This window comes from Mirounga leonina, unplaced genomic scaffold, assembly GCF_011800145.1.
Source record: "Mirounga leonina isolate KUSES-001 unplaced genomic scaffold, KU_Mleo_1.0 Mir_114, whole genome shotgun sequence".
In the NCBI taxonomy this organism is placed as follows: Eukaryota; Metazoa; Chordata; class Mammalia; order Carnivora; family Phocidae; genus Mirounga; species Mirounga leonina.
The window spans coordinates 45902075-45926721 of record NW_023270265.1 but is presented as its reverse complement, the minus strand read 5'-3'; the positions used below and the strand labels follow the sequence as shown (position 1 = coordinate 45926721).

General features: G+C 53.1%; 1 protein-coding gene across 1 annotated transcript; it reads right to left on the bottom strand.

Moving 5' to 3' along the window:
• Nucleotides 1-204: 204 nt before the first annotated feature.
• Nucleotides 205-24562, bottom strand: GPR26 (G protein-coupled receptor 26). Its single transcript, XM_035020929.1, has 3 exons — nt 23895-24562; nt 14592-14705; nt 205-477 (listed from the first exon to the last, which is right to left on the bottom strand). The coding sequence occupies exons 1-3, from the start codon at nt 24560-24562 to the stop codon at nt 246-248; spliced, it is 1014 nt and encodes a 337-aa protein (XP_034876820.1). The 3' UTR covers nt 205-245.
• Nucleotides 24563-24647: the final 85 nt, after the last annotated feature.

Here is a 24647-nt window from a genome sequence, read left to right as displayed (position 1 = left end):
CTTCTCCGAAAGAAAAACCCAGAGTGAGCAACCATGGTCATCCTTTGGTGCAAAATAGGGACAGTCCAGCCTCTGCCCTTGAGGAACCAGGAAGCGGGCTTCAGGGCCCCTGCGAGCCAGGGAACCGGAATCGCTGGCCGCACAGGTGGGTGGCAGCTGGGGGTGTCCACCCAGGAGCCCAAGCCCTCCCTCCCCGCTTCTCACCAACTGTCTCATTCCTCAGTCTCCAGCAAGAGCGGCGTCCTTCACTCAGAGACCGGCAGGATGTTCTGGCTGTGGGAGTCGCCCACGAGGCCCGAGGAGTGCAGGGAGCGCCTGTGGAGGAGCCTGTTCAGAATCTCTTTGCAGCTTTTGCGGTACTGATATCGCAGTAGGGAGTACACGAAGGGGTCAGACGCGGCCTTGCTGTAGGCCAAGCACTTGGACAGCACCCCCCAGTGGGAGCCAATGGGCACCGAGGAGGACAGCTCCACCAGCCTGCGGAGACACGGGGAGCCCGTTACTGAGAGCACAGCCTCCTGGCCAAGCCTCAGCTTCTCTGGGACTGCCTCCTGGACTACAACTTACAGCAGTAACAGGGATGGACGGTGGACATCCACCAGGCCCTTAGTTCATTTCAGCTCCTGCAGTAACCATGCACTTTCCACGTGTGACCTCGGGGAACCCCAGGAGATGGGACTGCCTCCATTTTGTGTGTGAGGCCATAGATGTCCAAGGAGGTTGAGTAATTCGCCTAAGGTCACATGGTCAGCAAACTACAAAGGCAGGATTTGAACCCAGGTCTGTCTGACTCTGGAACCCAGGCTTACCTAAGAAACAGGCTAGTGGCTAATTGTGTCCTGGCCGCTGGCTCCAACTCTGCTCCCGTCCTGCTATGTGACCCTGGGCAAGTCATTTCCCTTCCTTGGGCCTGTTGGTTTTATATGAAAAAGGAGGCGGTTGAATAAGATTATCTCTACAACTAGAAGAGACTGATTCTTTTGCTTCAAATCCAGCTCCACCCTCTTAAGAAGGTTGCCTGGGAGGGAGGGCTGAGAATAATTTTGCAACCATTCTGCAAAGCTCAAAGTATATCCTGCATCAGGAAGAATCCGTAGGTGACAAAGGCCTCTTCCCGGGATTCCGATTCTGGTGGCCCTTGGCCACGGCAGCAGTCAGGGGACCCTCAAGTGACCTCATGATACGTGGGAGATACAGCCCATGTCTCAAAGGGGCATTTTTCTGAAAGTCCCCCCATGTCCACTGAAAAACTCCACTCAGTGGTGGTAACGCCAGGCTGTGAGGAAGTGAAAGCCTTCCTCGGTGTAAATGGAATTCCCCCCAAATCAAGCCACTTACTCTTTCTCAAGTGTGTCCAGCTCCGGTGGCCATATTTGGACCTTATCCAGCGTGGATGTAAGGTCAAAAAGGCCACAGCTTGGAAGTCCCAAGTTACCCTCTCCCTGCCCACTGCCAGATGAGGAAACTGAGGCCCAGAGAGGAGAAGGGGTCACCCAGCGTCACACAGCAGGGAGTGAGAGAGGAAGGCCCGCCTCCTGTGCTCTAACTGGGGTCCGGCACCTGTCTTCCCCCGGGGCCCGTGCTCTCTGCATGATGGCAGGCAGCGGCGGTTCTCAGTGCGCTGGGCCGCCCAGGGGAGGCCGCAAAACAGACTGAGCTCGGGCCGTCACTCTGTGCCGCCAACCGGAGGGCTTTCCTTGGCTTTCTTTGGGCTGAGGCTGTGAGGACAAGCTCATGCAGGGAAGGAAGAGAAAGCTGGTAGGGTTCAAGCCTCCATTGCCATGCCCTCCCCTTTTAAAAAAGATTTTACTTATTTGCCAGACAGACAGAGAGAGAGAGAGAGCACAAGCAGGGGGAGCGGCAGGCAGAGGGAGAAGCAGGCTCTCCGCTGAGCGGGGCTCGATCCCAGGACCCCGGGATCATGACCTGAGCCAAAGGCAGACACTTAACCGACTGAGCCACCCAGAGGTCCCGCAATACCCCTTTTTGGAACAGACCCTTAATGAACCCATTCTGAAGCCCCCCTGTGTGGCTTTCTGTTTCCAGAACCACTGGCTACCCTTGCTCTCTGACCTCGTGGGAGAACGTGGCCTCGTTTCTGCTCATGGCCTCGTTAGCCTGAATGGGGAAATGGAGCTGTTAGCATTTGGGAAAGCTGCACTTTTAAGAAACCTATTTTGGGAAGTGATGACTTTAAGGGGACAAAAACCCTGAATTTAGAATTCACACCTAATAATAACAATGAAATAGCTGAATGCCAACACATTGCTGCTATGTGATGGCAAATGGCTTTTCCAAAATGTCTGCTCTCCTGTATGTCGCTAAATTCAGTCTTAGTGTTCTTGGCTCTCCCGAGAGGACTTATTAAAAGAGCCAAAAATCATTAAGCCATCTGGCAAGATCAACATGATTATTTGCAGGTTCTGTAGATTTCACAGAATAAAATGATTTGAGACGATGTAAAATTTCACTGCTAGATAATTAAGAGAAAACTTATTTTGTTTGCTTCTCAGAGATTTTATGTAAAGTCTCAATTCTCTGCCAGGTTCAGTAATAATAATTCCCAGTTAGTTGCGTGTCTCCTTTGGGCAAAGTACTTGATGTGCACAGTCTCTCCTCTTACAATGATCCTGTAGAGCGGGAATTATTCCCATTTCACAGACCAAGAAACCCAGGCTCAGGGAGCCAGAGGCTCCTACACGGAAACCTGGTTCCACCAACAGCAGCCCAAGTGCTGGGGCTCAGATCCTGCACCGCAGACGGAACAAGAGGAGTTCTACATCTCCCCCAGACCCAGAATCCCTTCTCCACAGGTTCCGTGCTGCCCGGGACTTTGTCACTTGCCCCTGGCCATGGTCCACACAGTGACTCCTGCTCTGAAAAGCTAGTGTGTGGCCTTCATCAGGGCCTCTAGGCAAAGAGATGCTCTGGATCTGCACAGCCTGGATGCTGCTCTGGTGGAGGGGCAGGGCCGGGCTGCCGCCGAGCCACCCCCTTCTGTGCTCGGAGGTGGTGGCGGGCAGACCCACTTCCTGCACCTCTGAGCACGTGGAGCCCTGCCCCACACTGTGCACCTGCTGTGACTGGCTTTGCGTCCACCTAGCTCTCCCAGTTCCAGGTCCCCATTTGTTCGAGGGGCCCGGGATTTCCACATTGCCACACTGCTTCTTTCTCATTCTAGATCTGAGCAGGGATACCATGTGGCCCCCTCCAGATGACCTAGTGCAGAGGGAATCCTCCAGCCCATCTTACGCCAGGTCTAGCTCCGCTCAGCCCCTCCGAGCGCCCTCCCCTCCAGGAAAGGGGCATTATTGTTCAGATACGTCTTCTTCTCCGTGTGGGCAAGGTCTCTGCATGCTACACGTTCCTGCCATTCTGGGCCTTGTCTCTCTTTAGGGAAACGGAAAAGCGCTTGGTGGATGACTGAACTCCCTCCTCCTGCCCTGGATGGCTCTGACCCACGAGCCCCAAGTTTAGGGATTATTGGGCTTAGGTATACATAATGTGGTACACTTTGTTGTATCACCTGCCGTGGGTTGAACTGTCTCCCCGAAATTCCTATGTTGAAGTCCTAACCCCCAGGACCTCAGAATGTGACCTTATTTGGAAGTGGGGCTGTTGCAAACGTAATCAGTAAGGATGGGGTCAGCCCGGAGTTGGGTGGGCCCCTAATCCAACATGACCGGTGTCCCTATAAAAGGGGTAATTTGGCCACAGAGGCACAGAGAGATGGCCATGCGGAGATGTAAGGCAGAGAGACTGGGCTATGCTCCTACAAGCCAAGGAGCTGACAGCAGATCCCAGAAGCCAGGGGAAGGCCCTGGAACAAATTCTCCCTCGTCCCTGGCCTCAGGAGGAGCCGACCTTGCCATCACCTTGATCTTGGACTTCGAGCCTCTGGAACTGAGACAATACGCTTCTATTGCTGAAGCCACTCAGTTAGTGGTAGCTTGTTCTGACAGCTCTGGGAAACTAATACACACCCAGTGAGGAAGCCCCTGGGGACGCAGGGGGTGGTCAGGCAGGGCCGGTTGTAACAACACAACAAGGCCCTGAGTCCCTGCCCCGCTCCCAGAGCCCTGTGTGCAGCGAGGTAGAGCCCAGCGTTTGCAGAAGCACTGGGCACTGCCTCTTCTTCGACCTCCAGGAAGCAGAGCTTGCTGGCCCCCGTCCCTGACCTTCCATCAAGCACCAAAGTGACTCTCCATGTATTTACTGCCTGGGATATGAACCAGGAAAACCTCTGCCAGCAGGCTTCATTCAGGGGGAAACGTTTATGCTTCCTGCCCCTGATGCCCTGACACAGCTCCCCACTCAAACCCTCTGGGGTGAGAGCCCACACTCCAGGTCCGCAGGGCAGACTGGGGAGAGGGGAAGAGGGCCAGGAGCCCGCTTTTCCAGCATTCCAGGTGCTTCTGCTGCACGTGGTTCAGGGGTGTGCCGCGAGTACCCGGGGGCGTCTGAGCACTGCCAGGATGGGGGGGAGGTGTGAGATGCCACTGGATTGGGGCCTGTTCACACGTCGGAAGCAGAACCCAGAGATGGATATTCTTCTGACTCAGGGTGACGCACAGCAGATCCCCGCAGGTCCCCTCCCCGCGCCTCACTCCACCAGTCCTAGGTGCCTGGCCCCACCTCTGCACCCCTCTGCCCTGTATTTGTTAGGGGGATTCTTCCAGGGAGCCATGCTCCTCTCTCTCAGCAGGAAGCCCTCGGATCCAGGTCACTGGCTGGTCCCTGTGCTGGCTGTCACCACAGAGGGCTGATGAGGCCGGGGAGCCCCTGCCCCCTCACCCTTCACCCCTATGTCTCATCCCCACCCGGCAGCCTGGCAGTCCTGGTCCCCGCAGGGAGGATGGGGTACCTTTGCCAGAACTCCAAGACATTTTCTGAACCTCCAGAGAGACCAGTGTCTCCATTCTGCTCAACAATGAGAATCTCCAAGGAAACTAAATTCTGGGCTGAGGACAGACCAGTAAGATGAACAGCTGTAGACTCAGCTCCCCTTCCGGGTCCCCTGGGGCTCAAGGCTTCACAAACATTGTCTCAAACCCCTGATAGAGGCCCCCCTGCTGTACAGAGGAGGAACCACGGCGCGGCCTGGAAAACCCAGGATTGGAAGGCTGGGCTGTGGGCACCAGCGACCACGTGCCTGCCTGGCGCCAGGATGCCCCTCCCAGCTCCTCGACCCGGTTCCAGGGTACAAAGCCCTTTACCTTCAACTCTTGCTTGGAAAGCGGTAAATTAGCACCCTCTCTGTGCACCTTCAGTACCTCCTTCATCTCTCCTCCCCTCGATGCTGTGCACACGCATGCACACACACACACACACGCTATGCACCAAAGGCAACGTGGGCCACAGAACATTCTTTGGGAAGCCAGCCTGATGTCTTCCCAAGACTCCGGGAGAACTTACGTGTTTGAAGACCTGTAAGTAATAAGCTGACACTTAACATTTTCATGAGACATTAGAATGGAAGGCATTTTATTAAAAGAATACTAACACTGGACAACCACCTGCATATTAAACCGCTCTGCCATCTCCGTAATTCCATGACTTTGAAAAGCCACAACAATGGTGCTGTCAGATCCACTAAATGCTTCAGAGCCGCACTCCGGTGATTTGGGACAACCGTAATTATTTGGAAGCATATGTCGCTGCAGAGATAATAGCCTTGGGAATGCTTCTAGACAAGTGAATTTTAATTCAGAAAAAATTAATTAGAGCTTTTGGATGAGAATCTGTTGCAGAGCTTCAGACCCTGCTCAACACTTGGAAAAAGTCAAATGTGACCCATCAGGGCTTCAAGGACATGGGAGCCAGTATGAGTGTGTAATAGACGGTAGTGACTCCCAGGAAGAGTGAAGGTGGAGATTTCCAAATGTTCTCCACGGTCATCTGACATGCCCCAAGGTGCACATATAAGTGGCTCTTTGGTTGGGACAGTTGGTGGGACTGTCTTTCTGAAAGGTATTTGCTGCACGGTCCGCACTGTGCCGACCAAGTCTACTGATAGGTCCAGCTGCCAGAGCTGATGGCCTCTGGGCCCTACTCCAGGTCTACCCAAGCTGCTCTCAGCCAGGTCGTCAGAGGTGACCCCATGCAAACCCACCACTTCTACCTGCCTTTACCCATAAGAGTCTGGGTGCTATGTCGGGGTTCACACTGAGATGCTCGGGCATAGGAAGTTGGATGGGCATCCACCTTGTAGATGGGCATCTCTATATTTCCAGTTGCCTGGTCCCCAGGCTTTGGAGATGCAGCATGGCTGCAAGGCTAAATTATTGCCAACAGGCTTGACACTGACCTTTAACCCTTAATTCTGCCGGTTGTTACTCCTGTGACCTGAGGTAACTCATCTCACCTCTGAACCTCTGTAGGACGAGGATTCTAATACTTACCTTACAGGAGAGCTGTACTAGGTGCAATCAGGTATGTCCTGGTAACCCCTCGGTGCATTACAGGTGTCCAATGAGAGGGGACAGGTGCAGTTATCAAGACTTTGTGTTCTCCAAGAAGGGGAGCTTGAGAACCTATCTGAAGACCTGAATGGTTCTTGACCCAGGAATGATGCTTTCCCACCTAAGAAAATTATCAAGCAGATGGGAATAGTTGGGGACCCCCTCCCAGCCAGCCAGATCTTCCTGATCAACTCAAAAAATTGGCAGAGCTCACAGCAGAAGCCCCTTCTCTTCTCCAGCGTTCCAGTTCTGCCAGCTCCCAGCATTCACCACGGTGGTCCCGATGCAGACCTGCCCTCTTGCACGCGTCCCCATTTATAAGGCTGGAATGGGTGCAAGCAGCAAAACAGGTCACGTGGATAGACAGTCACTGCAGAGAGGGGGGGCAAAGATGAACTTCCCAGCCGGCAGCTCAATGACGGGTTTAAGTGACACCTGGACAGCTGGCTCCCGGTCATCCCCCAAAAAGCATCTTTCTGGTTCTTAGTGGGTCACGGCACAGAGTGCCTTCCTACTTCCTTCTGGGAGGAAGGCGGGAGCTCTTGTGTTCCCAGAGGAGAAGCAGAGCAGTGCAGCGCGAGGGACCCGGCGCGGGCTTTGGTTCCAGGCAGACCCGAGCTGGGACCCCGGCTGAGTCAATGCCTGGATCGGGCGAGGCTAGAACCTGCCTGAGCCTCAGTATCCTCATCTCGAAATGAGGATGGGACGTAGGCACGGAGGGTGGCGCAGGTCCAGGCACAGAGGTGGGACTCAATAGGATTCGTTTCGGAGCCAGAGCTGGTTCTGGTTCTTGACTTTTCCTCTCTGAATTCCACAGGGTCTGGCAGTTGCTGCCTCAGTGGTTTTGACTGTCATTTCCGGGCAGGGAGCGAGGTAGAGAACAATGAATCGGTGCTGCATCCGGAGAGTCCCGGGGGCTGCTCCGTGGCTATCCAAGGCTGGCCTCAGGCCGCCCCGCTCCCTGTGCCTTGTGAGCCCAATGACCTTTGCAGTTCCTTCCCTCTCTGTGCCTCAGTTCCCCCGTCTGCAGAGTGCAGCTCCCACGGCTTGCCCAGCCCACCCCTCGGGAGCACTGTAGGGTCCATGAAGATAACATGAAAGTGCCTGGAAGGCACAGCATGTCAGGTCCAGCTAACCTGGTGCCAGAACGTAACTCCTAGCTCCCACGGGCCCACCTCTGCCCAACATGCTGCCTCCTGGTGCTTGTTAATCCTCGTGAAGCCAGGAGCTCTACACAGCTCAGGGACCTGACTCCTGGCACGGTCCACACCCGCCTCATATTCTGGTTGCTTCTTTAGGCCTCAGACTGCCGCTGAGCTCAATTCACTTGAACCATCATCAACCAAGCACCTGGCAGGTTGGAGAGACACAGATGCCTACCGCCCCCAGGAGAGCCTGTATTGTGTGACCAAGGAGGTGACCTCCTTCATCCTGAGCTCTGGAACTCTCCAGGGCCCACCCCTGCCCTGTTCCCAGGGCTTCTGCCTGTCCCAGGGCAGGGTGGCTCTCCACAAGGCCTGTTGAGGGGCAGCTGGCTGCCTGAGTCCCAGAGGACCTGTGTGATGGTTAATGTCACATGTCAGTTTGACTGGCCACGGGTGCCTAGACTAAACATTCCATTTCCAAACGTACTTAGCAGTTGAATCAGTGGGCTCAATAAGGCAGATTGCCCTCCCCAACTGGATGGGCCTCAGCCAACCCACTGAGGACTTGAATAGAGCCGGAGTCAGAGGAAAGAGGAATTTGCCCCTTTCTTTCTTGCCTCACTGATTGAGTTGGGACATCTCATCTCAGCTTCTCTGGCCATGACTCATACCATCAGCTCTCCTATCAGCTCTCACACCAGCTTTCCAGAGTTTCCAGCTTACACAGGGCAGATTGGGGGACTTCTCACACTCTCTCTACGATCTATCGCTCTGTCAATCTATCGACCTATGTGTCTGTCCTACTTGTCTGTTTCTCTGGAGAATCCCAATACAACATGGTCATTTGACAAGGTGACCTACCCCCGTGGGCAAGAGGGATCTGGGGAAGGGAGTCAGGGAGCAATCTTTGCATGCCAAGATACTTTCATGCCGCAGCCGCAGACGTGAGTGAGAAAGCAGGAGAGGGCTGGGGTCTGCGAAGACCCACTGGAGTGTTCTGAGAGTTTGAAGAGCTGGTAGACAGCCCACTAAGGTTGGAGGCCCAGATGCAGCACGGACTCAGTGCGAGACTCTAGGCAATGCAACGGCCCCCTACAACCCAGGCTTGTTTCCTCATCAGTGAAGTGTGTGTGAGTGTGTGTGTGTGTATGTGTGTGAGAACTGGAGCTGTGGTTCTCAATACCACTCAGGATTAGAATCCCCTGGGAGGTTTTAAAACCAGCAATGCCAGGCGCACCTGGGTGGCTCAGTTGTTAAGCATCTGCCTTCAGCTCAGGTCATGATCTCGGCATCCTGGGATCGAGCCCCGCATCGGGCGCCCTGCTCAGCGGGAAGCCTGCTTCTCCCTCTCCCACTCCCCCTGCTTGTGTTCCTTCTCTCGCTTTGTCTCTCTCTGTCAAATAAATAAATAAAATCCTTAAAAAAAATAAATAAAACCACCAATGCCAGGCACCACACCTGGGGATGCTAATTTAACTGGTCCAGTGTGAGGTCCGGGTAAGGTCTGGGGGTTCAAGCTCTCCAGGTAACGCTAATGTGAAGCCAAGTTGGCAACCCATGGCAGCTGATTAGGAACTGAAAACCACACAGCCACTGCCCCTCTCCTCAGGCAGGGGAGGCGCTCATTCACTGCCCTTTTCACCCACTCCCTCCCGGCCTGGCTTCACGATGCCTCTCAGCACATGCTCAACTGGGCACAGGCTGTGGGTTCCTGCTGGCCCCCAAGGCACAGCCAGCTTGCGCTCCCTGGATGAGATGCCCAGGAAGGGACCTTTCGCTTCCAATACCCATGGCTCTAGGTTCTCCACAGGAATCCCTTCCAGCAAGGAGTTAAATCCTGAACTACGCTTTGGGAACAGAGTCTGTCTTCAGCTTCTACTGAGGTGGGGGGTCGAGTGTACACTTGGAAACCAGGTTGAAAAGAGCAGGAGAATCCATCACCACCTGAAGCGACCTGCATTCCAGTGTTGGTGACAATAGGGTGATCTGATGGACTCCCTATACTCAGTGTGTGGTTCCTGGCCCAGACTCTCAGCAAGAAGGGAGACTTTGGGGCAGGTTCCCCGGGGGTGAATATGAGAGCAAACCCTGCCCCACCCCACCCTGTTTGGCAGTGTGGACACCCTGGCCGTGGAACTGTGGTTCTGATGTGACCTGGGCCACGCCCAGCACATACCTGGAGCCCACAGAACTCCCCACATGTAATGAGCATGCGGGCACATGCCCAACCCCCTGGGGTGTGCCTGGGGCCTCCCGTGACCATAAACATGACGCACCTCATCAGAATCTCTTCTCCCCTCACTCATAGGAGGGGTGTGGATGGAGCAGGTGGTTCCAAGAGGGGTATAATTTCATGGGGACTAACTCTGTGTTTACGTGCCAGCCACAAACATTGCTCCCTGCTACCCTAGTTGGGGCCTGATGTCCCCCCATTCAGGCTGTCCAAGAGCCCCTGCCTTGTTGCCCCTGATGTGGTGGAGGGAGGCAGTGACTTCGTTGCTCAATGGATGCTTCTTGATAAACTCTGATATTGGGCAGGACACTGGACACGGAAGGAAGGGAGGCAGAGAGTCCTGAGCACTCTTGGAGCGCAGCAGGAACGGGGGTCACAGGGGAGTGAAGGACACATGATATGAGCAGCTAGAAGTCAAGGGAAAGACGGTGCCGGGAGGAAGGGCTTCAGCACACCTCATTCCCCAGACCTCTCTAAGACCAGTGCTGTCCAATAGGAAGAGACGGCAAGCCACAGGTATGGAAAGATGCAGGTGAAATTAATTTTAATCGTATAGTTTATTTAATCCAAGATATCACCATTCCCTATGGAATCAATATAAAAAGTATATATATATTTGGTCATGCTAAGCCATGGAAACCCAGTGTGCATTTTATACCTACAGTGCATCTCAATTCAGACAGGCCATGTTCAAGTGCTCTAAAGGAAACCATGACTGGTGAACCCCATGCAGGGCTCTAAATCTGGCTCATGCTGTCCCTTCGGCTTGGATCATCTCTCCAGCATAGCCAAGCCTACTTCACAAGGCTGGTCCAGGAAGCTCCAGCCAGGCGAGCTCGCTCCTGTCTCAGAAACACTGGATCCTCTACCTATCGGATGACGTCACATAGTGTTCTATCCGGGTGCGAGGGCCATATCTACGGGGTCAGTGTCTCTGCAGAGGGGGTCTCCTGCAGGACCTCACCAACCCACGCCTCCTCTGCAGGGTCTTTTTTATGCTCTGCACAGAAAAGGTGCTGGAGAAATGTGTGCTGGAATGAAATGAGGGAATGTTTGCATATTTTATGAGGTTTGCTTAGGACGGTTCCCTTGTTCACATAAGAAAGCCAAGACAGGAGCCGAGTGGACTGGTGGCGGTGGGGGAAAGAGAGTCTCTTCGATAAATGGCGTTGGGGAAACTGGATGGCCACGTGCAGAAGAATGAAACTGGACCACTTTCTTACACCACCCACAAAAATAAACTCAAAATGGATTACAGACTTAAATGTCAGACCTGAAGCCATAAAACTTCTAAAAGGAAACACAAGCAGTAATTTCTCTGAAATCAGCCGTAAAAACACTTTTCTAGATCTGTCTCCTCAGGCAAGGGAAACAAAAGCAAAATTAAACTATTGGAACTACACCTACTTCTGCACAGCAAAGGAAACCATCAACAAAGTGACAAGGCAACCTACGGAATGGGAGAAGATATTTGTAAATGACATATCCGAAAAGGGGTTCATCTTCAAAATGTATAAAGAACTTACACAACTCAACACAAAAAGAACAAATAATCCAATTAAAAGATGGGCAGAGGACCTGAATAGGTATTTTTCCAAAGAAGACAGACAGATGGGCAACAGGTACATGAGAAGATGCTCAACATCACTCATCGTCAGGGAAATGCAAATCAAAACCACAATGAGATAGCACCTCACACCTGTCAGAATGGCTAGAATCAAAACCACAGGAAATAACAAGTGTTGGAGAGGATATGGAGAAAAGGGGGCCCTTGTGCCCTGCTGGTGGGGATGCGAATTGGTACAGCCACTGTGGAAAACAGTATGGAGGTTCCTCAAAAGATTAAAAGTAGAATTACCATATGATCCAGTAATTGTACTACTGGAGATATATCCCAAAGAAAATGAAAACACTAATTTGGAAAGATATATGAACAACTGTTTATAGCAGCATTATTTATAATAGCCAAGATATGGAAGGAACCCAATTGTCCACTGACTGATGATGAATGGATAAAGAAGATGTTATATATATATATTCCAATATTATATAATATATAATATTCCATATATATATGGAATATTACTCAGCCATAAAAAGAATGGAATCTTGCCATTTGCAACAACATGGATGGAGCTAGGGAGTATAACGCTAAGTGAAACAAGTCAGAGAAAGACAGATACTATGTGATTTCACTCATATGTGGAATTTAAGAAACAAAAAAGAAACAAAGAAAAAAAGAGACAGACAAAAAAACAGACTCTTAAATACAGAGAACAAAGTGGTGGTTGCCAGAGGGGAGCGGTGGGCAGGGGCTGGGTGAAATAGAGGGCATCAAGAGTACACTTGTCAGATGAGCACTGAGTAATGCACAGAATTGTTGAACCACTATATTATACACCTGAAACTAATACCACACTGTATGTTAATTATACTTCAATAAAAAAATAAAATTAAAATTTACCACTCCCCCCAAAAAAAGAAAGAGTCAAGATAGGAGCTGGGTCGGTGGCGGCAGCGGGCCTGGCAGTGGCTTCCCCGAAGCCGTATTTTGTATGTATGAGGTTTTCTGGGCATAGCTTTTTCTCCTTAGTAAGTTGCCATTCATCCCCATAAAAGAGGAACAGTTCTATGAATATTTTTAAAAACCCCAAATGCATCAAATCCATTTGGAGGGAACATATTGCATTGTGAATCTACTATCAATTTTACCGAAACGTTATTTTCTGGGCACCATTAGATGAACCAGGCTATAATCAGAAAAAAAGGAAAATTTTGTTGGGAAATGAGATTAAGCCAGAGAAAAATCCAATAGTTTAAAGCTGGAGCCACATTACCTAGGCTCCTCTGAGGGTTCAAGTTCCCGTCGTTAGCCCACAGGTCCCCTCTCCAGTGGGATCTAAGAGGAGAGCCGTCTGCCTGCCCTCCCCTCCCATTGCCTCTTTCCTCATTGGATTAATCCCTTCACTGCACGCACCAGCCCATCACAAGTACAAGGGAGGGAGTGCCAACCACAGATGTCATCCATGCCAGGCCTGTGCTGTCCATGCCCCCCATGCTCAAAGGCTTCAATCCTCAAAACAACCCTAAGCAGCAGGCACTGCTCACTTCGATGGGAGGCCGGAGGCTCAGAGAGGTGGTATCACTGGCCCAGGGTCACACTGCAGGAAGAAGTGCAGCTGTGGTTTGAACCCAAGTGGGCACGTTCCAGAGCCCATGCTGGTCACCGCCCTGTCGCCCCGCCCGTGGAGAGCAACAGAAACCCGCTTGTCTCTGCCTGGGTTTCGTGTCCCTTGGAAAACCTGATCCATGCAAGCTCCGGGATCCTGGCTGGATGTGGCGCATCTAGACCAAGGGTTCTCACCCAGGGGTGATGCTGATCCCCAGGGCGGTGTCTGATGACATTTCTAGTTGTGAACACTGGGGAGCAGGAGCGGGGTAGAGGCGAGTCGTGGGTAGAAGACACAGTGCTGCTAACAGCCTGCAATGCACAGAGCAGCCCCCCCCGAAAGGGGATCCCACGCAAGATGTCAGTAGTGGGGAGGGGAGGTCTAGTCGACGGTTCTAGAAGGAAGAACTAACGGCTCTTGCTCTGCCCAAGTCAGACCTACCCAGAGACCTGCAGACCGTCCCAGGTCCTACATGCAAAGCGAGATTTCCCCCAGAGAAGGCGGCTGTGAAGAGACAGGGGAAGACACTCCAAGAGAAGAAAAGATGGGGGCTGCCATGGGGGAGTAGGGCCCCTAGGAGGAGGGGACAGATGTCCTCCTGGGCCAAAGAAAACGGATGGTACTACAGGGAACCAGATGTCAGCTCAGGATAAGGATGCACGAGAGGAACAGGGAGACCTTGCGGTGGACTCCTCCTCCCCAGAGCATGCAAGCCCACCCTAGGAGATAGCCAGGCAGGGGGTCCCTTCTGCCTGCCAGCTGAGGACACCACGGGATGCTGGGATGCTGGGCTGTGTCCTCTTTCAATCTCTCTCTCTCTCACAGACACACACACACACACACACACACACACACACTGCACAGATCCTACTTCCCAGGCTCAACATCCGCTTCCTAATCAAACATCAAAGTCCCTTTTTATCGTCAACTTCCTAAACAGTGAAGCCATTCTGGATACAGAGTTGTGGTTTCTTTTTCCCCTCCAGTGTGCAAAACTGATGGGATGATGCTTTTTGCCTGGCTGAAGCACAAGAGAAAAATCCTGCAGCTAGAGCAGGTTGGCTTTTGGAACGCACGGCCCCGCGGCCAGCAAGCTGCACCTCGGGGCACAGGCGGTGGCGGATGGGAGCGAAGATGGCCAGAGCGGCGGGACAGGCAGGCCTACCTCGCTGGGCATGGGGTGAGCTCCCTGCCCCCTGGGCCGATGGCACATGGCGCCTGCTGTTGACCAGGGTGTCCAGGCAGAGGACGCCTGGGGAGCGGGGCCACACCGGGCCCAGTGGGCAGTAGGAACCCAACCAGGGCAAGGTGTTTCCTCTGTCCATTCTCCCCTTTCCTTTCCTTTTGGGGCTCTTGGGGCTACAGGGTTAGACGATGTGATTTGGGAATCAAGGGGAGTCTTTCCCATCCCTTCTGGTTCTGAAGGCTGCATGCGCCCTCCTTCTCACCAAACCTGTGAAGTAAACTGTCGCCCCAACACCCCCTCTGGAAACATGTGTTCAAGAGAGAGGCCGGTGACTGCTCCAGGTCACGTGGGCCCTGCTTGGCCCTCCAAAGCCCCAGTCCGGCCGGCGAGGCTCACCTGGTGATCACGTAGGGCGCGAAGCATACGAGGAAGGTCCCTATGAAGGTGCTGATCTTCTTGGTGGCACGCTGCCGCCTCCTTCTCTGCTCCTCCAAGCAGCGTTCCCGCACACTGCGCATGAGAGAGGGGAGGATGACTTGCTATTAATGAACACAGGCAGGGCCTTGAGTGCAGGGGCTCCGGGAGGGGCCAGAGAGACCTGAGGTCAAGTCCCGGCCATAGGCGTGTGAGACGTTGGACACGTGCATGACCTAGGACACGTGCGTGACATTGCTAAGCCTCAGGGTCATCATCTGTGAAATGTGCATAGTAATATAATAAAATGCCACCAAGGGCTCTTTGGAAAATTAAATGCAAAAAGCACACAGATGCACGGAATGCGTTCAATGCGTAAAGCACATAAAGCAATTAACACAAGGCCCAAGTGCAAGTAAATATAAATTCTCATTATTACTACTCATGAAGTTCACTGATCACCTACTGCATGCCAGCACCAGAGTCTACATTCTCTGAGTAGTATCTCTAATTCTTGTCTTTACTGATATTCATGCTGCCAGGTGTGCTCGACCTGCCACGTGGGTTTCACCCGCCCTGTTTTACAGTGAAGAGTATGAGCTCAGTGAAGCCAAATGGTTTGCCCAGCTGGTAAATGGAGACAGGATTTGAACCCTTGTCTGTTTCTCAAAGCTGGTCCTTTCTACCTGGGCTGACCTGGACTCTTCCTTTCCTCCACGCCTTCAGTCCTGGATCTTCCATCCCAAAGCCTCAGCCCTGCCTGCAGCTATAGACACTGCCTTAGGGGGTCACAGGGAGGAGTCACTTGGTTCCTTCAGGGACCAAGCTCAGTGAAGCTAAGAGAATGTTAAGTCTCTGGGAAATCAGGGACACAGCTTAGAGGATGGAATCAGGAGCTTGCTGCCTATGCTTCTAACCACAGCCCGGTCCTGACTCCACCAGCTCCAGGGACTTTCGAGAACTGACATCTCACGCCAACTGAGAGAAGTGGTTCGTGCAACCCATTTCCTGTAGGCACAGGGTAATTCATGAGCACTAGCGAGCTGTCCATTACCACTGTCAGAGAGCCCGAAGGGCCAGTCCAGCCGTAAGGTCTCACATGCTCCATTCCATGGGATTCCGGGTGGGCAGGTGTTTCTACTATTTATTTATTTTTTTTTAAGATTTTAACTATTTGAGAGAGAGAGAGTGAGCATGAGCGGGCCGGGGGGCAGTCAGAGGGAGAGGGAGAAGCAGACTCCCCGCTGAGCAGGGAGCCCGATGCGGGGCTCAACCCCAGGACCCTGAGATCATGACCTGAGCCGAAAGCAGGCACTTAACCGACTGAGCCACCCAGGCACCCCATCTACTGTGTATTTTTAAAATAAATCACATTATTCCAAAAATGCACAAGGAGGAAGACTGCAGACAGAGTTGCGCAGGATGTGGAGATGATCTGGCCGATAATATAGGCCCTTCCTATAGAGTCCCGGCTCCAGAATTAGCCTAGTCTGTTCAAGGAAAGCAAGGGGTAGAGGGAATGTGCATGAGCCAGGTTCACAAGCAGCATGAATGGCAGGGCGACCTCCCCTTCCTTCCACAAGGACTACTGTTTTAACACTGAATTAAAACAGGCCCCTGAAATTCTTGCAGGACTTTCTCCCCTTGCCTTGGAAGGTAGAGTTGGGAACTGGAGTTCGGTTTTGTACAAACAGGTTTCACACTGGCTGAAAAAGTATTACTATTAAATCACATTACTAATTAATTTATAATAACTAATATTAATAAAAACCCACATTTCTTGAGGCTTTAACCCGTCCCATTTTAGACACTTTGATGGAGATTCATGTGCATTAGTTTATTGATGCTCACAATGTCTCTCTCTATACATTGAGGACTGATACAACTATAATCTTTTTTTTTCAAATAAGCAGATGAGGCACAGAGGGGTTAAGTAACTTGCTCAAGATCACACAGCTGGTGAGTAGCGGTGATAGGATGACCAACTTGTCCTGGGTAATCAGCACTGTCCTGGTTTTAGCACAGAAAGTCACGCATCCTGGATGCTTTGCATGGGACTGGCCCAGTTTTAAAATGGAAAACCTGCCTCCACCCAGAGCAATCCAGGATGGTCTGTTGCCCCAGGTGGTAATGGGATCTGAACCCAGGCCATCTGACTTCGGAGGCTTGAGTGTCATCTCCCAATGAGTGAGAGGGTCTTCACCAACCCCTTGGGAGGCACCAGGGCATCATCTTATCCAGAAAATCTGAAGAATACAGCCAGTGGGGGAGGAGGACTGGGGGACTTTGTCTGAGGTCACCCAGCAAGAGTCAGTCTTAATCTCCTGGCTCCCCATTTATACTTGGGTCTCTGCAGAGTCTTCTACCAACATCCTCTGGCTCTTGTAACATGTGCACGATATGGGTGGGCATGGAGAGAAGGCACAGGTTCCCACCCAGGATGTCTGGGTGCCATGAGGTAACCGATTCATCTTGGTCTACCCAAGATTGTCCTGGTTTTAAAACCCAAAGTCCTGCATCCTCAGAGAGCCCCATCAGTACTCGGCAAACCAGGACAATGGTCACCCTAGGGCATGTGTGTTTGGTATATTCTCCATAACACAGGCCCGTTTGTTTTAATATTGAAATATTTCCCCCCAAACGTTCATGTAATTGACTTGAGAATTGCTGGAGATTTGGGACATGAGCTGGGTATCCTGAGCCATCATGGTACACTCAGCCCCTGAGAAGCATAAGGCATTCTAGGTATCTCCTAAAAAATGAGCACCACATCAAGGGTACCCCAAAGAAACTGATGGAGGCACTGGGGCTGGGCCCTCCTCCCATCTGTGACCCTGACGATGTTGTCCATTTCTCAGATGCTTCAGAATAACCCCAATGAATGAAGGAGCTCTGAGTGAGATGTCCTAGTCCCAGCTCTGCCCTCATTGCTGTGTGGCCTTGGGGAAGTCACTAAACCTCTCTGAATCTGGTTCCTCATTTATCCAAGGGGAATTTCATAATAGCTATAACTAGAGCTACCATTTATCAGGCACAGAAATGACTCAGCAGCTAGCAAGCTCTTGAGGAATGAGGAGCTTCCTCCGGCACCCCCAGGAGGGACTGAACTCCCTGCTGAGGGGCTGAGGACCCAGTTGTCTCCCCTTTCCCGGCTGCGCCAGATAGTCCTTCCTTAAAGACATGAGGAATACTTAAAAGCAGATAAGCAGATAAGCTTTTACCTCCAAGTAAAAGCTTCGGAGGTCTTTGGGAAGAAAACCAGACACATTTCAGTGACCTGAAAGGAATAAAATGGACACTGTATAGACTGGAATGATCAACGTCACTACTGTACACGGTCAAAATCTGTGGGGAATAATTCTCTCTGTTCCTGCAAAGCTTTGAATAGCAGGAAGCATTGTATGGACAAGTTACTTCTGTGGGTGCCCGCAGTTCAAAGCTCAACATTGACATCCAGAAAACACCTAATCCGTCTATGTGGTATGAAGGGATGAGCCCTTAAAAAATCTCTTAGAAAATTAAGTCTCAATCATCTTTTTAAGTGACCTCCTCAAAAGAGATGATGGTAGAATCCTGTTCTGAAACCGATTTTTTTTAAGTGAGCCTTAAACATCCTGAGCCGATTGGACAAAGCAAGACCATGAAAGCTTCCACTAACTTGGAGTCCTTTCTCGTTAATAGTGTGGTAGTAAACATGTGGCCCCAGAGCCCCGATGTCTGGGTTCAAATCCAGGCTTTGCCACTTAATTGCTGTGTGGCTTTAGGCAAGTTACAAACTTCTCTGTTCATCAGCCTCCTCATCTCTAAAACGACAGTTCTAAGAGTACCTATCTCCTAGGGTCTTATTGAGATTAACATCCAAAAAGTACCTAGGACAGTGTCTGACTCAGTAAGCACTCAATAAACGCTAACCATGATTATTATCTATTTAATATGTTTACTGAACGATTACCATGTTCCAGCACTATCTTGAGCTCCAAAACCACAGGGCTCCCTCCCACTATAAAAGTCTTCTTTCTGCCCTGTGCATGTATGAGAGACAGACAGACAGAAAGACAGAAGGAGCAGCAACCAGGGGCCATGCCAGAGGAAGGAGGTCTGAGCTGACTCCTGACTCTCGTGCTGGCTCTGTGACCCTCTCTGGCCTCCCGGAACCCAGTGGATACTGTCTTAATGACCCTCGGCATGCCGCATGTGTCCGAGGTGGATGCATGTCTGGGTTAGCATCCACACGGGCCTAGGCATGTCTCTGCTCTGAGACGGACTGGCTAGACCCTACAGTCACACAGTCATGTCTAGTATGGGAAACCCCCTCATCCACCTAACCCAGCTCACAGATGGAGAAAATGAGGCTCAGAGAAGAGAGGAACTTGCCCCCCTCCCCCAGAGAGTGAGATGCTGGCGGAGCTAGCACCCAGGTACTGACTCCCGGTCTGGCGCTCCTGGTCAGGAACCACACGGCTGCTTCCCCGAACTCCTGCAAGAGGACGGATCCATCTTCCCTGCCCAGAGGCCCCCCTCCCCGATTTCCAGGTAAGGCCAGGGGGATGGCAGGAGAAGGAGGACAGGGCAGCTGTGCAACCCTCTTGCTTATCATTATTGTGAAGCACAGGATGAGAGCAGCTCGCCTGCGCCCAGAACAACAGAATAAAATCACTCTGCACTTGCTCTCATTTTTTTCCCCCACAACAGCTTTGCAAAACTGAGCTCCTTGACATCTTGTAGCCCTGTGAGCTGTTATTTTATTTATTTGAAGATGAGGACCCAGAGGGCCAGCCGGGTTTACGCCATGCCCAGGGTCCCACAATGAATTTAGGACAGAACCAGGGAACTGGTGTTCCTGACTCCGGGATCTGGGGTGTTTCCCCAGATCCCACTGCCCTCCATAGGATCACAGAGCAATAAGCAAGCTGCGTCTAGCCACAGGAATGCATTCTCCAGATAGTTCTGGGCACAGGGGTAGCAGCTGGAGTCCTCAGACTTGTAGGCTGACTCTGCAGTGCAGAGGGTAAGGGGCCCCAAATTCCCCTGGCCAGCAACATCCTCCCTAAGTACAAGCAAGTGCACCAGCGTGGGGCTTCCCGAGAACTGCCATAGGACACAGCTTTCTTGTGACAAAGAGATGGGCTTTCTGGCATCGTGACATGTGGGGCCAAAGAGATGGTCCCCAGTACGCGTCAATAAATGGCAGAATGAACAGAGAAGGCCAGGAATATCTGAAGTGAATAAATGAGGCAATCACAGCCAAAATCTTCCAGTCCCTGACACCACCATGCCCAACACAATGGTCTGGGCCCTCACTGGCCTCCAGGTGACCGCAATCGGTCCTGAACGCATGCTCCAAGTACTCCCAGGGCAATCCAGATTTGTTTTCTGGCTTTTAACGAGAACAAAACAAAAGGCAAGGGAACAGGCTGACCGATGGTGGAGCAGACCTTGAGTTTGGGGTCAGGATGCTAGTGTGAAAAGTCATGTCCTCAGATCTCACAAGAGGGGACCTTATCCTGGGTCCTGGACGGTGAGGGGGACTACGCCCCTCCCCATGAAATGAAGACTTCATGTGCCCACCCAGAGCCCACATCATCCATTCTAGATCAAGTTCCAAGGACCCAGAACCCAGAATTCCCTGCCCAGATGCCCCGATTCTACTTCCAGAACGTGAGCAGGCACCCTCCCCAGGCCCATCCTCCCGAGGGCGGACAATGCCACAGGTGTGCTCGCTTGGCGCCTGAGTAATGGAGGCTCCTCGTGGTGCTGGGTAGAGCCAGGGGTGGGGAGGAGAGGCAGGGGCCGTGTGCCTGGAGCCAGCTCAGCTCTCCCCACCATGGACGAGGCTGAACTTCAAGGAGCCCGAGCATTCTAAATTTGAACCCAGCCTTGCAGAGTGGTATAAATGTATACTTGTCAAGGTAGGAGGATAGAACATATTTCATTTAACAGTTTGTAAGCTTAATTTAGAACTTCTAAATATTTATATAGATGGTTTATGAGCCTCTATTTGCACTTTTGTCCCATCTATAAATCTTAGGGTCAGAACCAGGCACAAATTTTGGCTTGAAACATCCTAGACCTGTTAAATTAGGCAAGTGCACTTGCCCTTCTTCCCTGGGTCTCCCAGTTTCCTCACCTGTAAAATCAAGGGCACAGTGAGGTTATCTCCATGGGCCCTTCCATTTTCTATGCCACAGCTCGGACGCCCTCCAGGGTGGACCCTTTAGCCAACCCTCTGTAGACCCTGATCACAAGGATGAGTGTGCTTCACCATCCCGTGGAGAAGTCCCCGACCCATCCTGGTGAGTGGCGCCCTCAGCTGGACTGGGGGACCAGGGATGTTACCGTCGGTGCCCCGGCACCCCACCTTTGTCCCATGTCAGGTGAAAGCCCACAACTCTCAGCACCAGGGAGAGGACCCACCATCCCTCGTCCGGAGCTGTGGTTTGGAAGAACAGAACCAAGCAAATGGAGCAATCGGAGGACCAGGTGGGTAATAAATATTAGGAATGCTTAATTGCTTTATAAATGTCGCAACTTGAAAAACCACCACAGGAAGACAGGAGTGGGGAACGTCTCTCAGGATAGATTTAATTTAAACCAGAGGGTCTTTTGGCATTGTTGAAACCAAGGAGTCTAGACTGCCACTCACGGGGTTAAACACTCTGTGGGAAGAGCAGGCCCCAGCAGGGAGCTTTCTGACAAACGTCACCCTGGGCCTCAGGGAACTCAAAAACGGGTCCCTCCCAATTAAGTCTCAGGAGGCCGTTAGTGTGGTGGCTGTTATGGAAAACTTCCAGCGAGCAATGACTCCACCTGCTGCCCTGGCTGTCCAGATAAGGAAGTCTGGCTTCTGCTGATGCCCAGGTGCCCCTGGCTGTCAACACCACACCAGCCCAGGAGGCTTGGCTGATCTTTCTGGAGCCTTCGTGCCTAGGGCTTGGAGGTTCGAGGGGCAGCTTTCTCCGTCAGACCGAGCTAGCTCTGCAGTTTCTCCTTTACAGAGAGGAAGAGTTTAGAGCTGCCAGGAAAGAAGGCTGTGGATCAGCTGCGAGGAAGCTGGTGCCCCTTGTGTGTGCCCATCACCCACCCTCTTGCTCTGGGGACCTGACTCCACACAGAAGGCGGGTGGGGTTCACTGAAGGAACAGTGCCATCACATCTGCTTGCTACGCCGTACCTCAGGCTGGCCCTCGGCCAGGGGGGCCTGTCTGAACTGGCCGAGGGCCATCCCTGCCCCAGGAGCCCTTCCTCTACCCCGGTGCAGACTAGCGCTATCCCTTGGTCCCACACGGCCCCATGGCACTGCGAGTCGGGGCTCTTGAAAGCATCCCGGGGCTTCGAAGGGGTCAAGGTTCCCCCAGAGGGGACCAGAGGGAGCATGCTGGCCTGGAGTCAGTGACAGGTTTGCAAGAGTGGAGATGGCCTTATATCCCAAACGGGCTAAAAAGGAGCCACGGCCCCTCCTGTTCTGGAACGTGGAAAGGCAGCAGGGATGGGACTTGCACTGGTCTGAATAAGAACGGATTCCTCTCCTGGTTCAACGCCTTCTCTGCTTAGACTCATGGTGGGAGGGCCCGTGATAGGAATCGTTCTAGTCCTGGTTGTTCAACAACATTCCCTCAGCTTCTAAAACAGCCCCAGTCAAGTCCTGGGGATGCACCTTCTAAAGTGAGGTCCTCACGTCCCGGGTGATGGCAAAGGGGAACAGTTCTGCAATTGCGGCTGCGGAGTATTTCCGAAAGCGACACTGAACCGTCAACAGATGCGGGCAGTGAGTCAGCCGTGTCTTTGTAGTCGGTGTGCATACATGTCCCCTGTGACATGTGCACATGTGGAGACCCGTCTGTTAGACGTGCAGTCTACACACGAACACGTGCGATTGTGTGCGTGCGGCTCACACGTGTGCACACGTGGGTTCATGGGCCCTGGTGTATTTGTGCTATTGGGCATTCACGTGTAAACACTGTACATGATTCCGTGGGGAAGACTCTGTGGCTGGAAGCCTTGGCCCGGCACGGAATGAGGAGGGGCCGTTCTGGGACGAAACAGTGGACACACGCGTGCATGCCTTTGCGTGTGCAGACACAGTGAAGTTTAAGGGCTCTTCTTTCTATTGCTCATGGGCAGAAACAACCCACACTGAAGGAACCCTTGCTCAGACTGACACGTCCAGTCTTCCGCCTCAGCCACGAGCTTGCTTCTCCTTGGGTGGAGAGGGGCATCCACACCATAAGGACCCAGCTCCCTCACTGCCCCCAGCCACCCCCCTGAGGAGTTCTCTGTCTAGCTCACTTTCTGCGCCATCCTGGGCGACAGAGGGGAAGGCTGCCCTTCCCTGGGGTGATGAGATCTAAAACGGCAGAGTCCTCAGAGACACCACCAGCTGTTTCCTTCCTTGGGTTCCTATTCCCATAAGGAAAACCAAGGTGAGCTCAGAACACCTCAGCTAAGAGTTTCCTCCTTCCTTCCCCGAGATGCTCCAGGGGATGGCAGGAGTTCCTAGGGAGTGGCTGCACCTGAAATGCCCACCCCGACCTGCCTTTCTGAGACAGTGGCCCGGTGAGGGTGCAGGTGGTGTGGGTGGGTTTTTCCCAGGAGCCTCGTGGGTGACACTCCCCCTCTGCGGGTGCCTCCGGCCTCCAAGTCTGGGAGACGCAAGGCAGTGCCGTTTGGAAGAGCAGGAGAAGCCCCCCCCCCAGTTCCCTCAAGAGCCCTTCAGATGCTCCTTTAAGGATCTACAGAGGAAGGTACAGCCCAAGGACTCTCTCACACACACAGGATCAGGAGACAGAGGCAGTGCCAGACACAGAGAAAGGAAAGACCCAGAAAAGCAGCACGTTCCCACAAGAGCTCTCGAGGGGCTCCCCAAGCATCTAAGCCACACTCTCAGGGCCTGATTAGAACCCTTTAAAGGACTCAAGCAGTGAGCAGAGATCACTGCCTTCTCGTGTGCTGTTTAAAGTGAAATCTACAAACACATCAAAGAAGTATCAGAAGTCCAACAAAGTTCTGACTCTGCTTTCTACCCCGAGGCCTCAAAAAACGTACATAATGGTTCACCCACGTTTTTGGTGGTTTGCTTTGTGGATGCTCTAAGCACCCCCGGCAGACTGGTCCCTCCCCCCGCCTGAGTTTTCAGAAGAAAGAATGGAGGCTCGGTGGCATAGGGGCCTGCTCGAGGCCACAAGCTGGGGCGTGGGGGGGACACAAGGACCCCCTTCCTCCCACCAAGAGCCCTCCCCAAACTGAGCCCCTCCCACGGCCCTGCCCCCGCCCCCCGCCCCCCGCTCACCTGGGGTGGATGTCGACGAGCAACACGAGCGTCTGCATGGTGATCACGTCGATGCGCTTGCAGTGGAAGCGAGCCACCTTGAGCACCTTGAGGTACGTGCAGCAGAGCACGACGAAGGACAGCAGGAAGCTGAGCGCGTGGAAGGCGCCCGTGAAGACGGCGAAGCGCAGGCGCTCGTCCGGCCGCCGGCTGCACAGCGTGCACGACGCGTACAGCTGGTGGAAGCCGAGCCAGGACAGGGCGAGCGCGGCGGCGGGGAAGGCGAGCGCGTGCAGCCACGTGTAGGCCACCATGAGCGCGGCGTCGCGGAGGCGCATCTTGGCGCGGTAGCTCAGCGGGAAGACCACGGCCACCCAGCGGTCGATGCTGAGCGCGGCCATGCTGAGCATGGAGTTGGTGGCCAGGAAGGTGTCGAGGAAGGCGGCCAGGCGGCACAGGCGGTCCCCGGCGGGCTGCCGCTGCGCCACGACGCCGGCCAGCGTGAGCGGCATGTTGAGCACGGTGCACAGCAGGTTGCCGCACGTGAGGTTGAGGGTGAAGAGCGCCGGCGCCTGGCGGCGGATGTCGGCGCTGTGCAGGAGGCAGAGCAGCACCAGCGCGTTGGACAGCAGCGAGACGCCCATCGTGCCCACCAGCAGCCCCGCCAGGCCCGCGTCCCACGAGTTCATGGTGCGCGCCCGCCGCGGCGCTCAGGGCCCGCCACCCGGCGCCGCCACGGCGCCCCCGCCGCCGCCGCCGCCGCCCCCCGCCCGT

Excerpts from the sequence above, each read along its gene's own strand:
- GPR26 (XM_035020929.1), bottom strand. The coding sequence starts at position 24,562 with ATGAACTCGTGGGACGCGGGCCTGGCGGGGCTGCTGGTGGGCACGATG. Across the intron at positions 14,706-23,894 it reads CTCGTCGACATCCACCCCAG|TGTGCGGGAACGCTGCTTGG; the intron begins GTGAGCGGGGGG and ends TCTCATGCGCAG. Across the intron at positions 478-14,591 it reads GCGCCCTACGTGATCACCAG|GCTGGTGGAGCTGTCCTCCT; the intron begins GTGAGCCTCGCC and ends GTGTCTCCGCAG.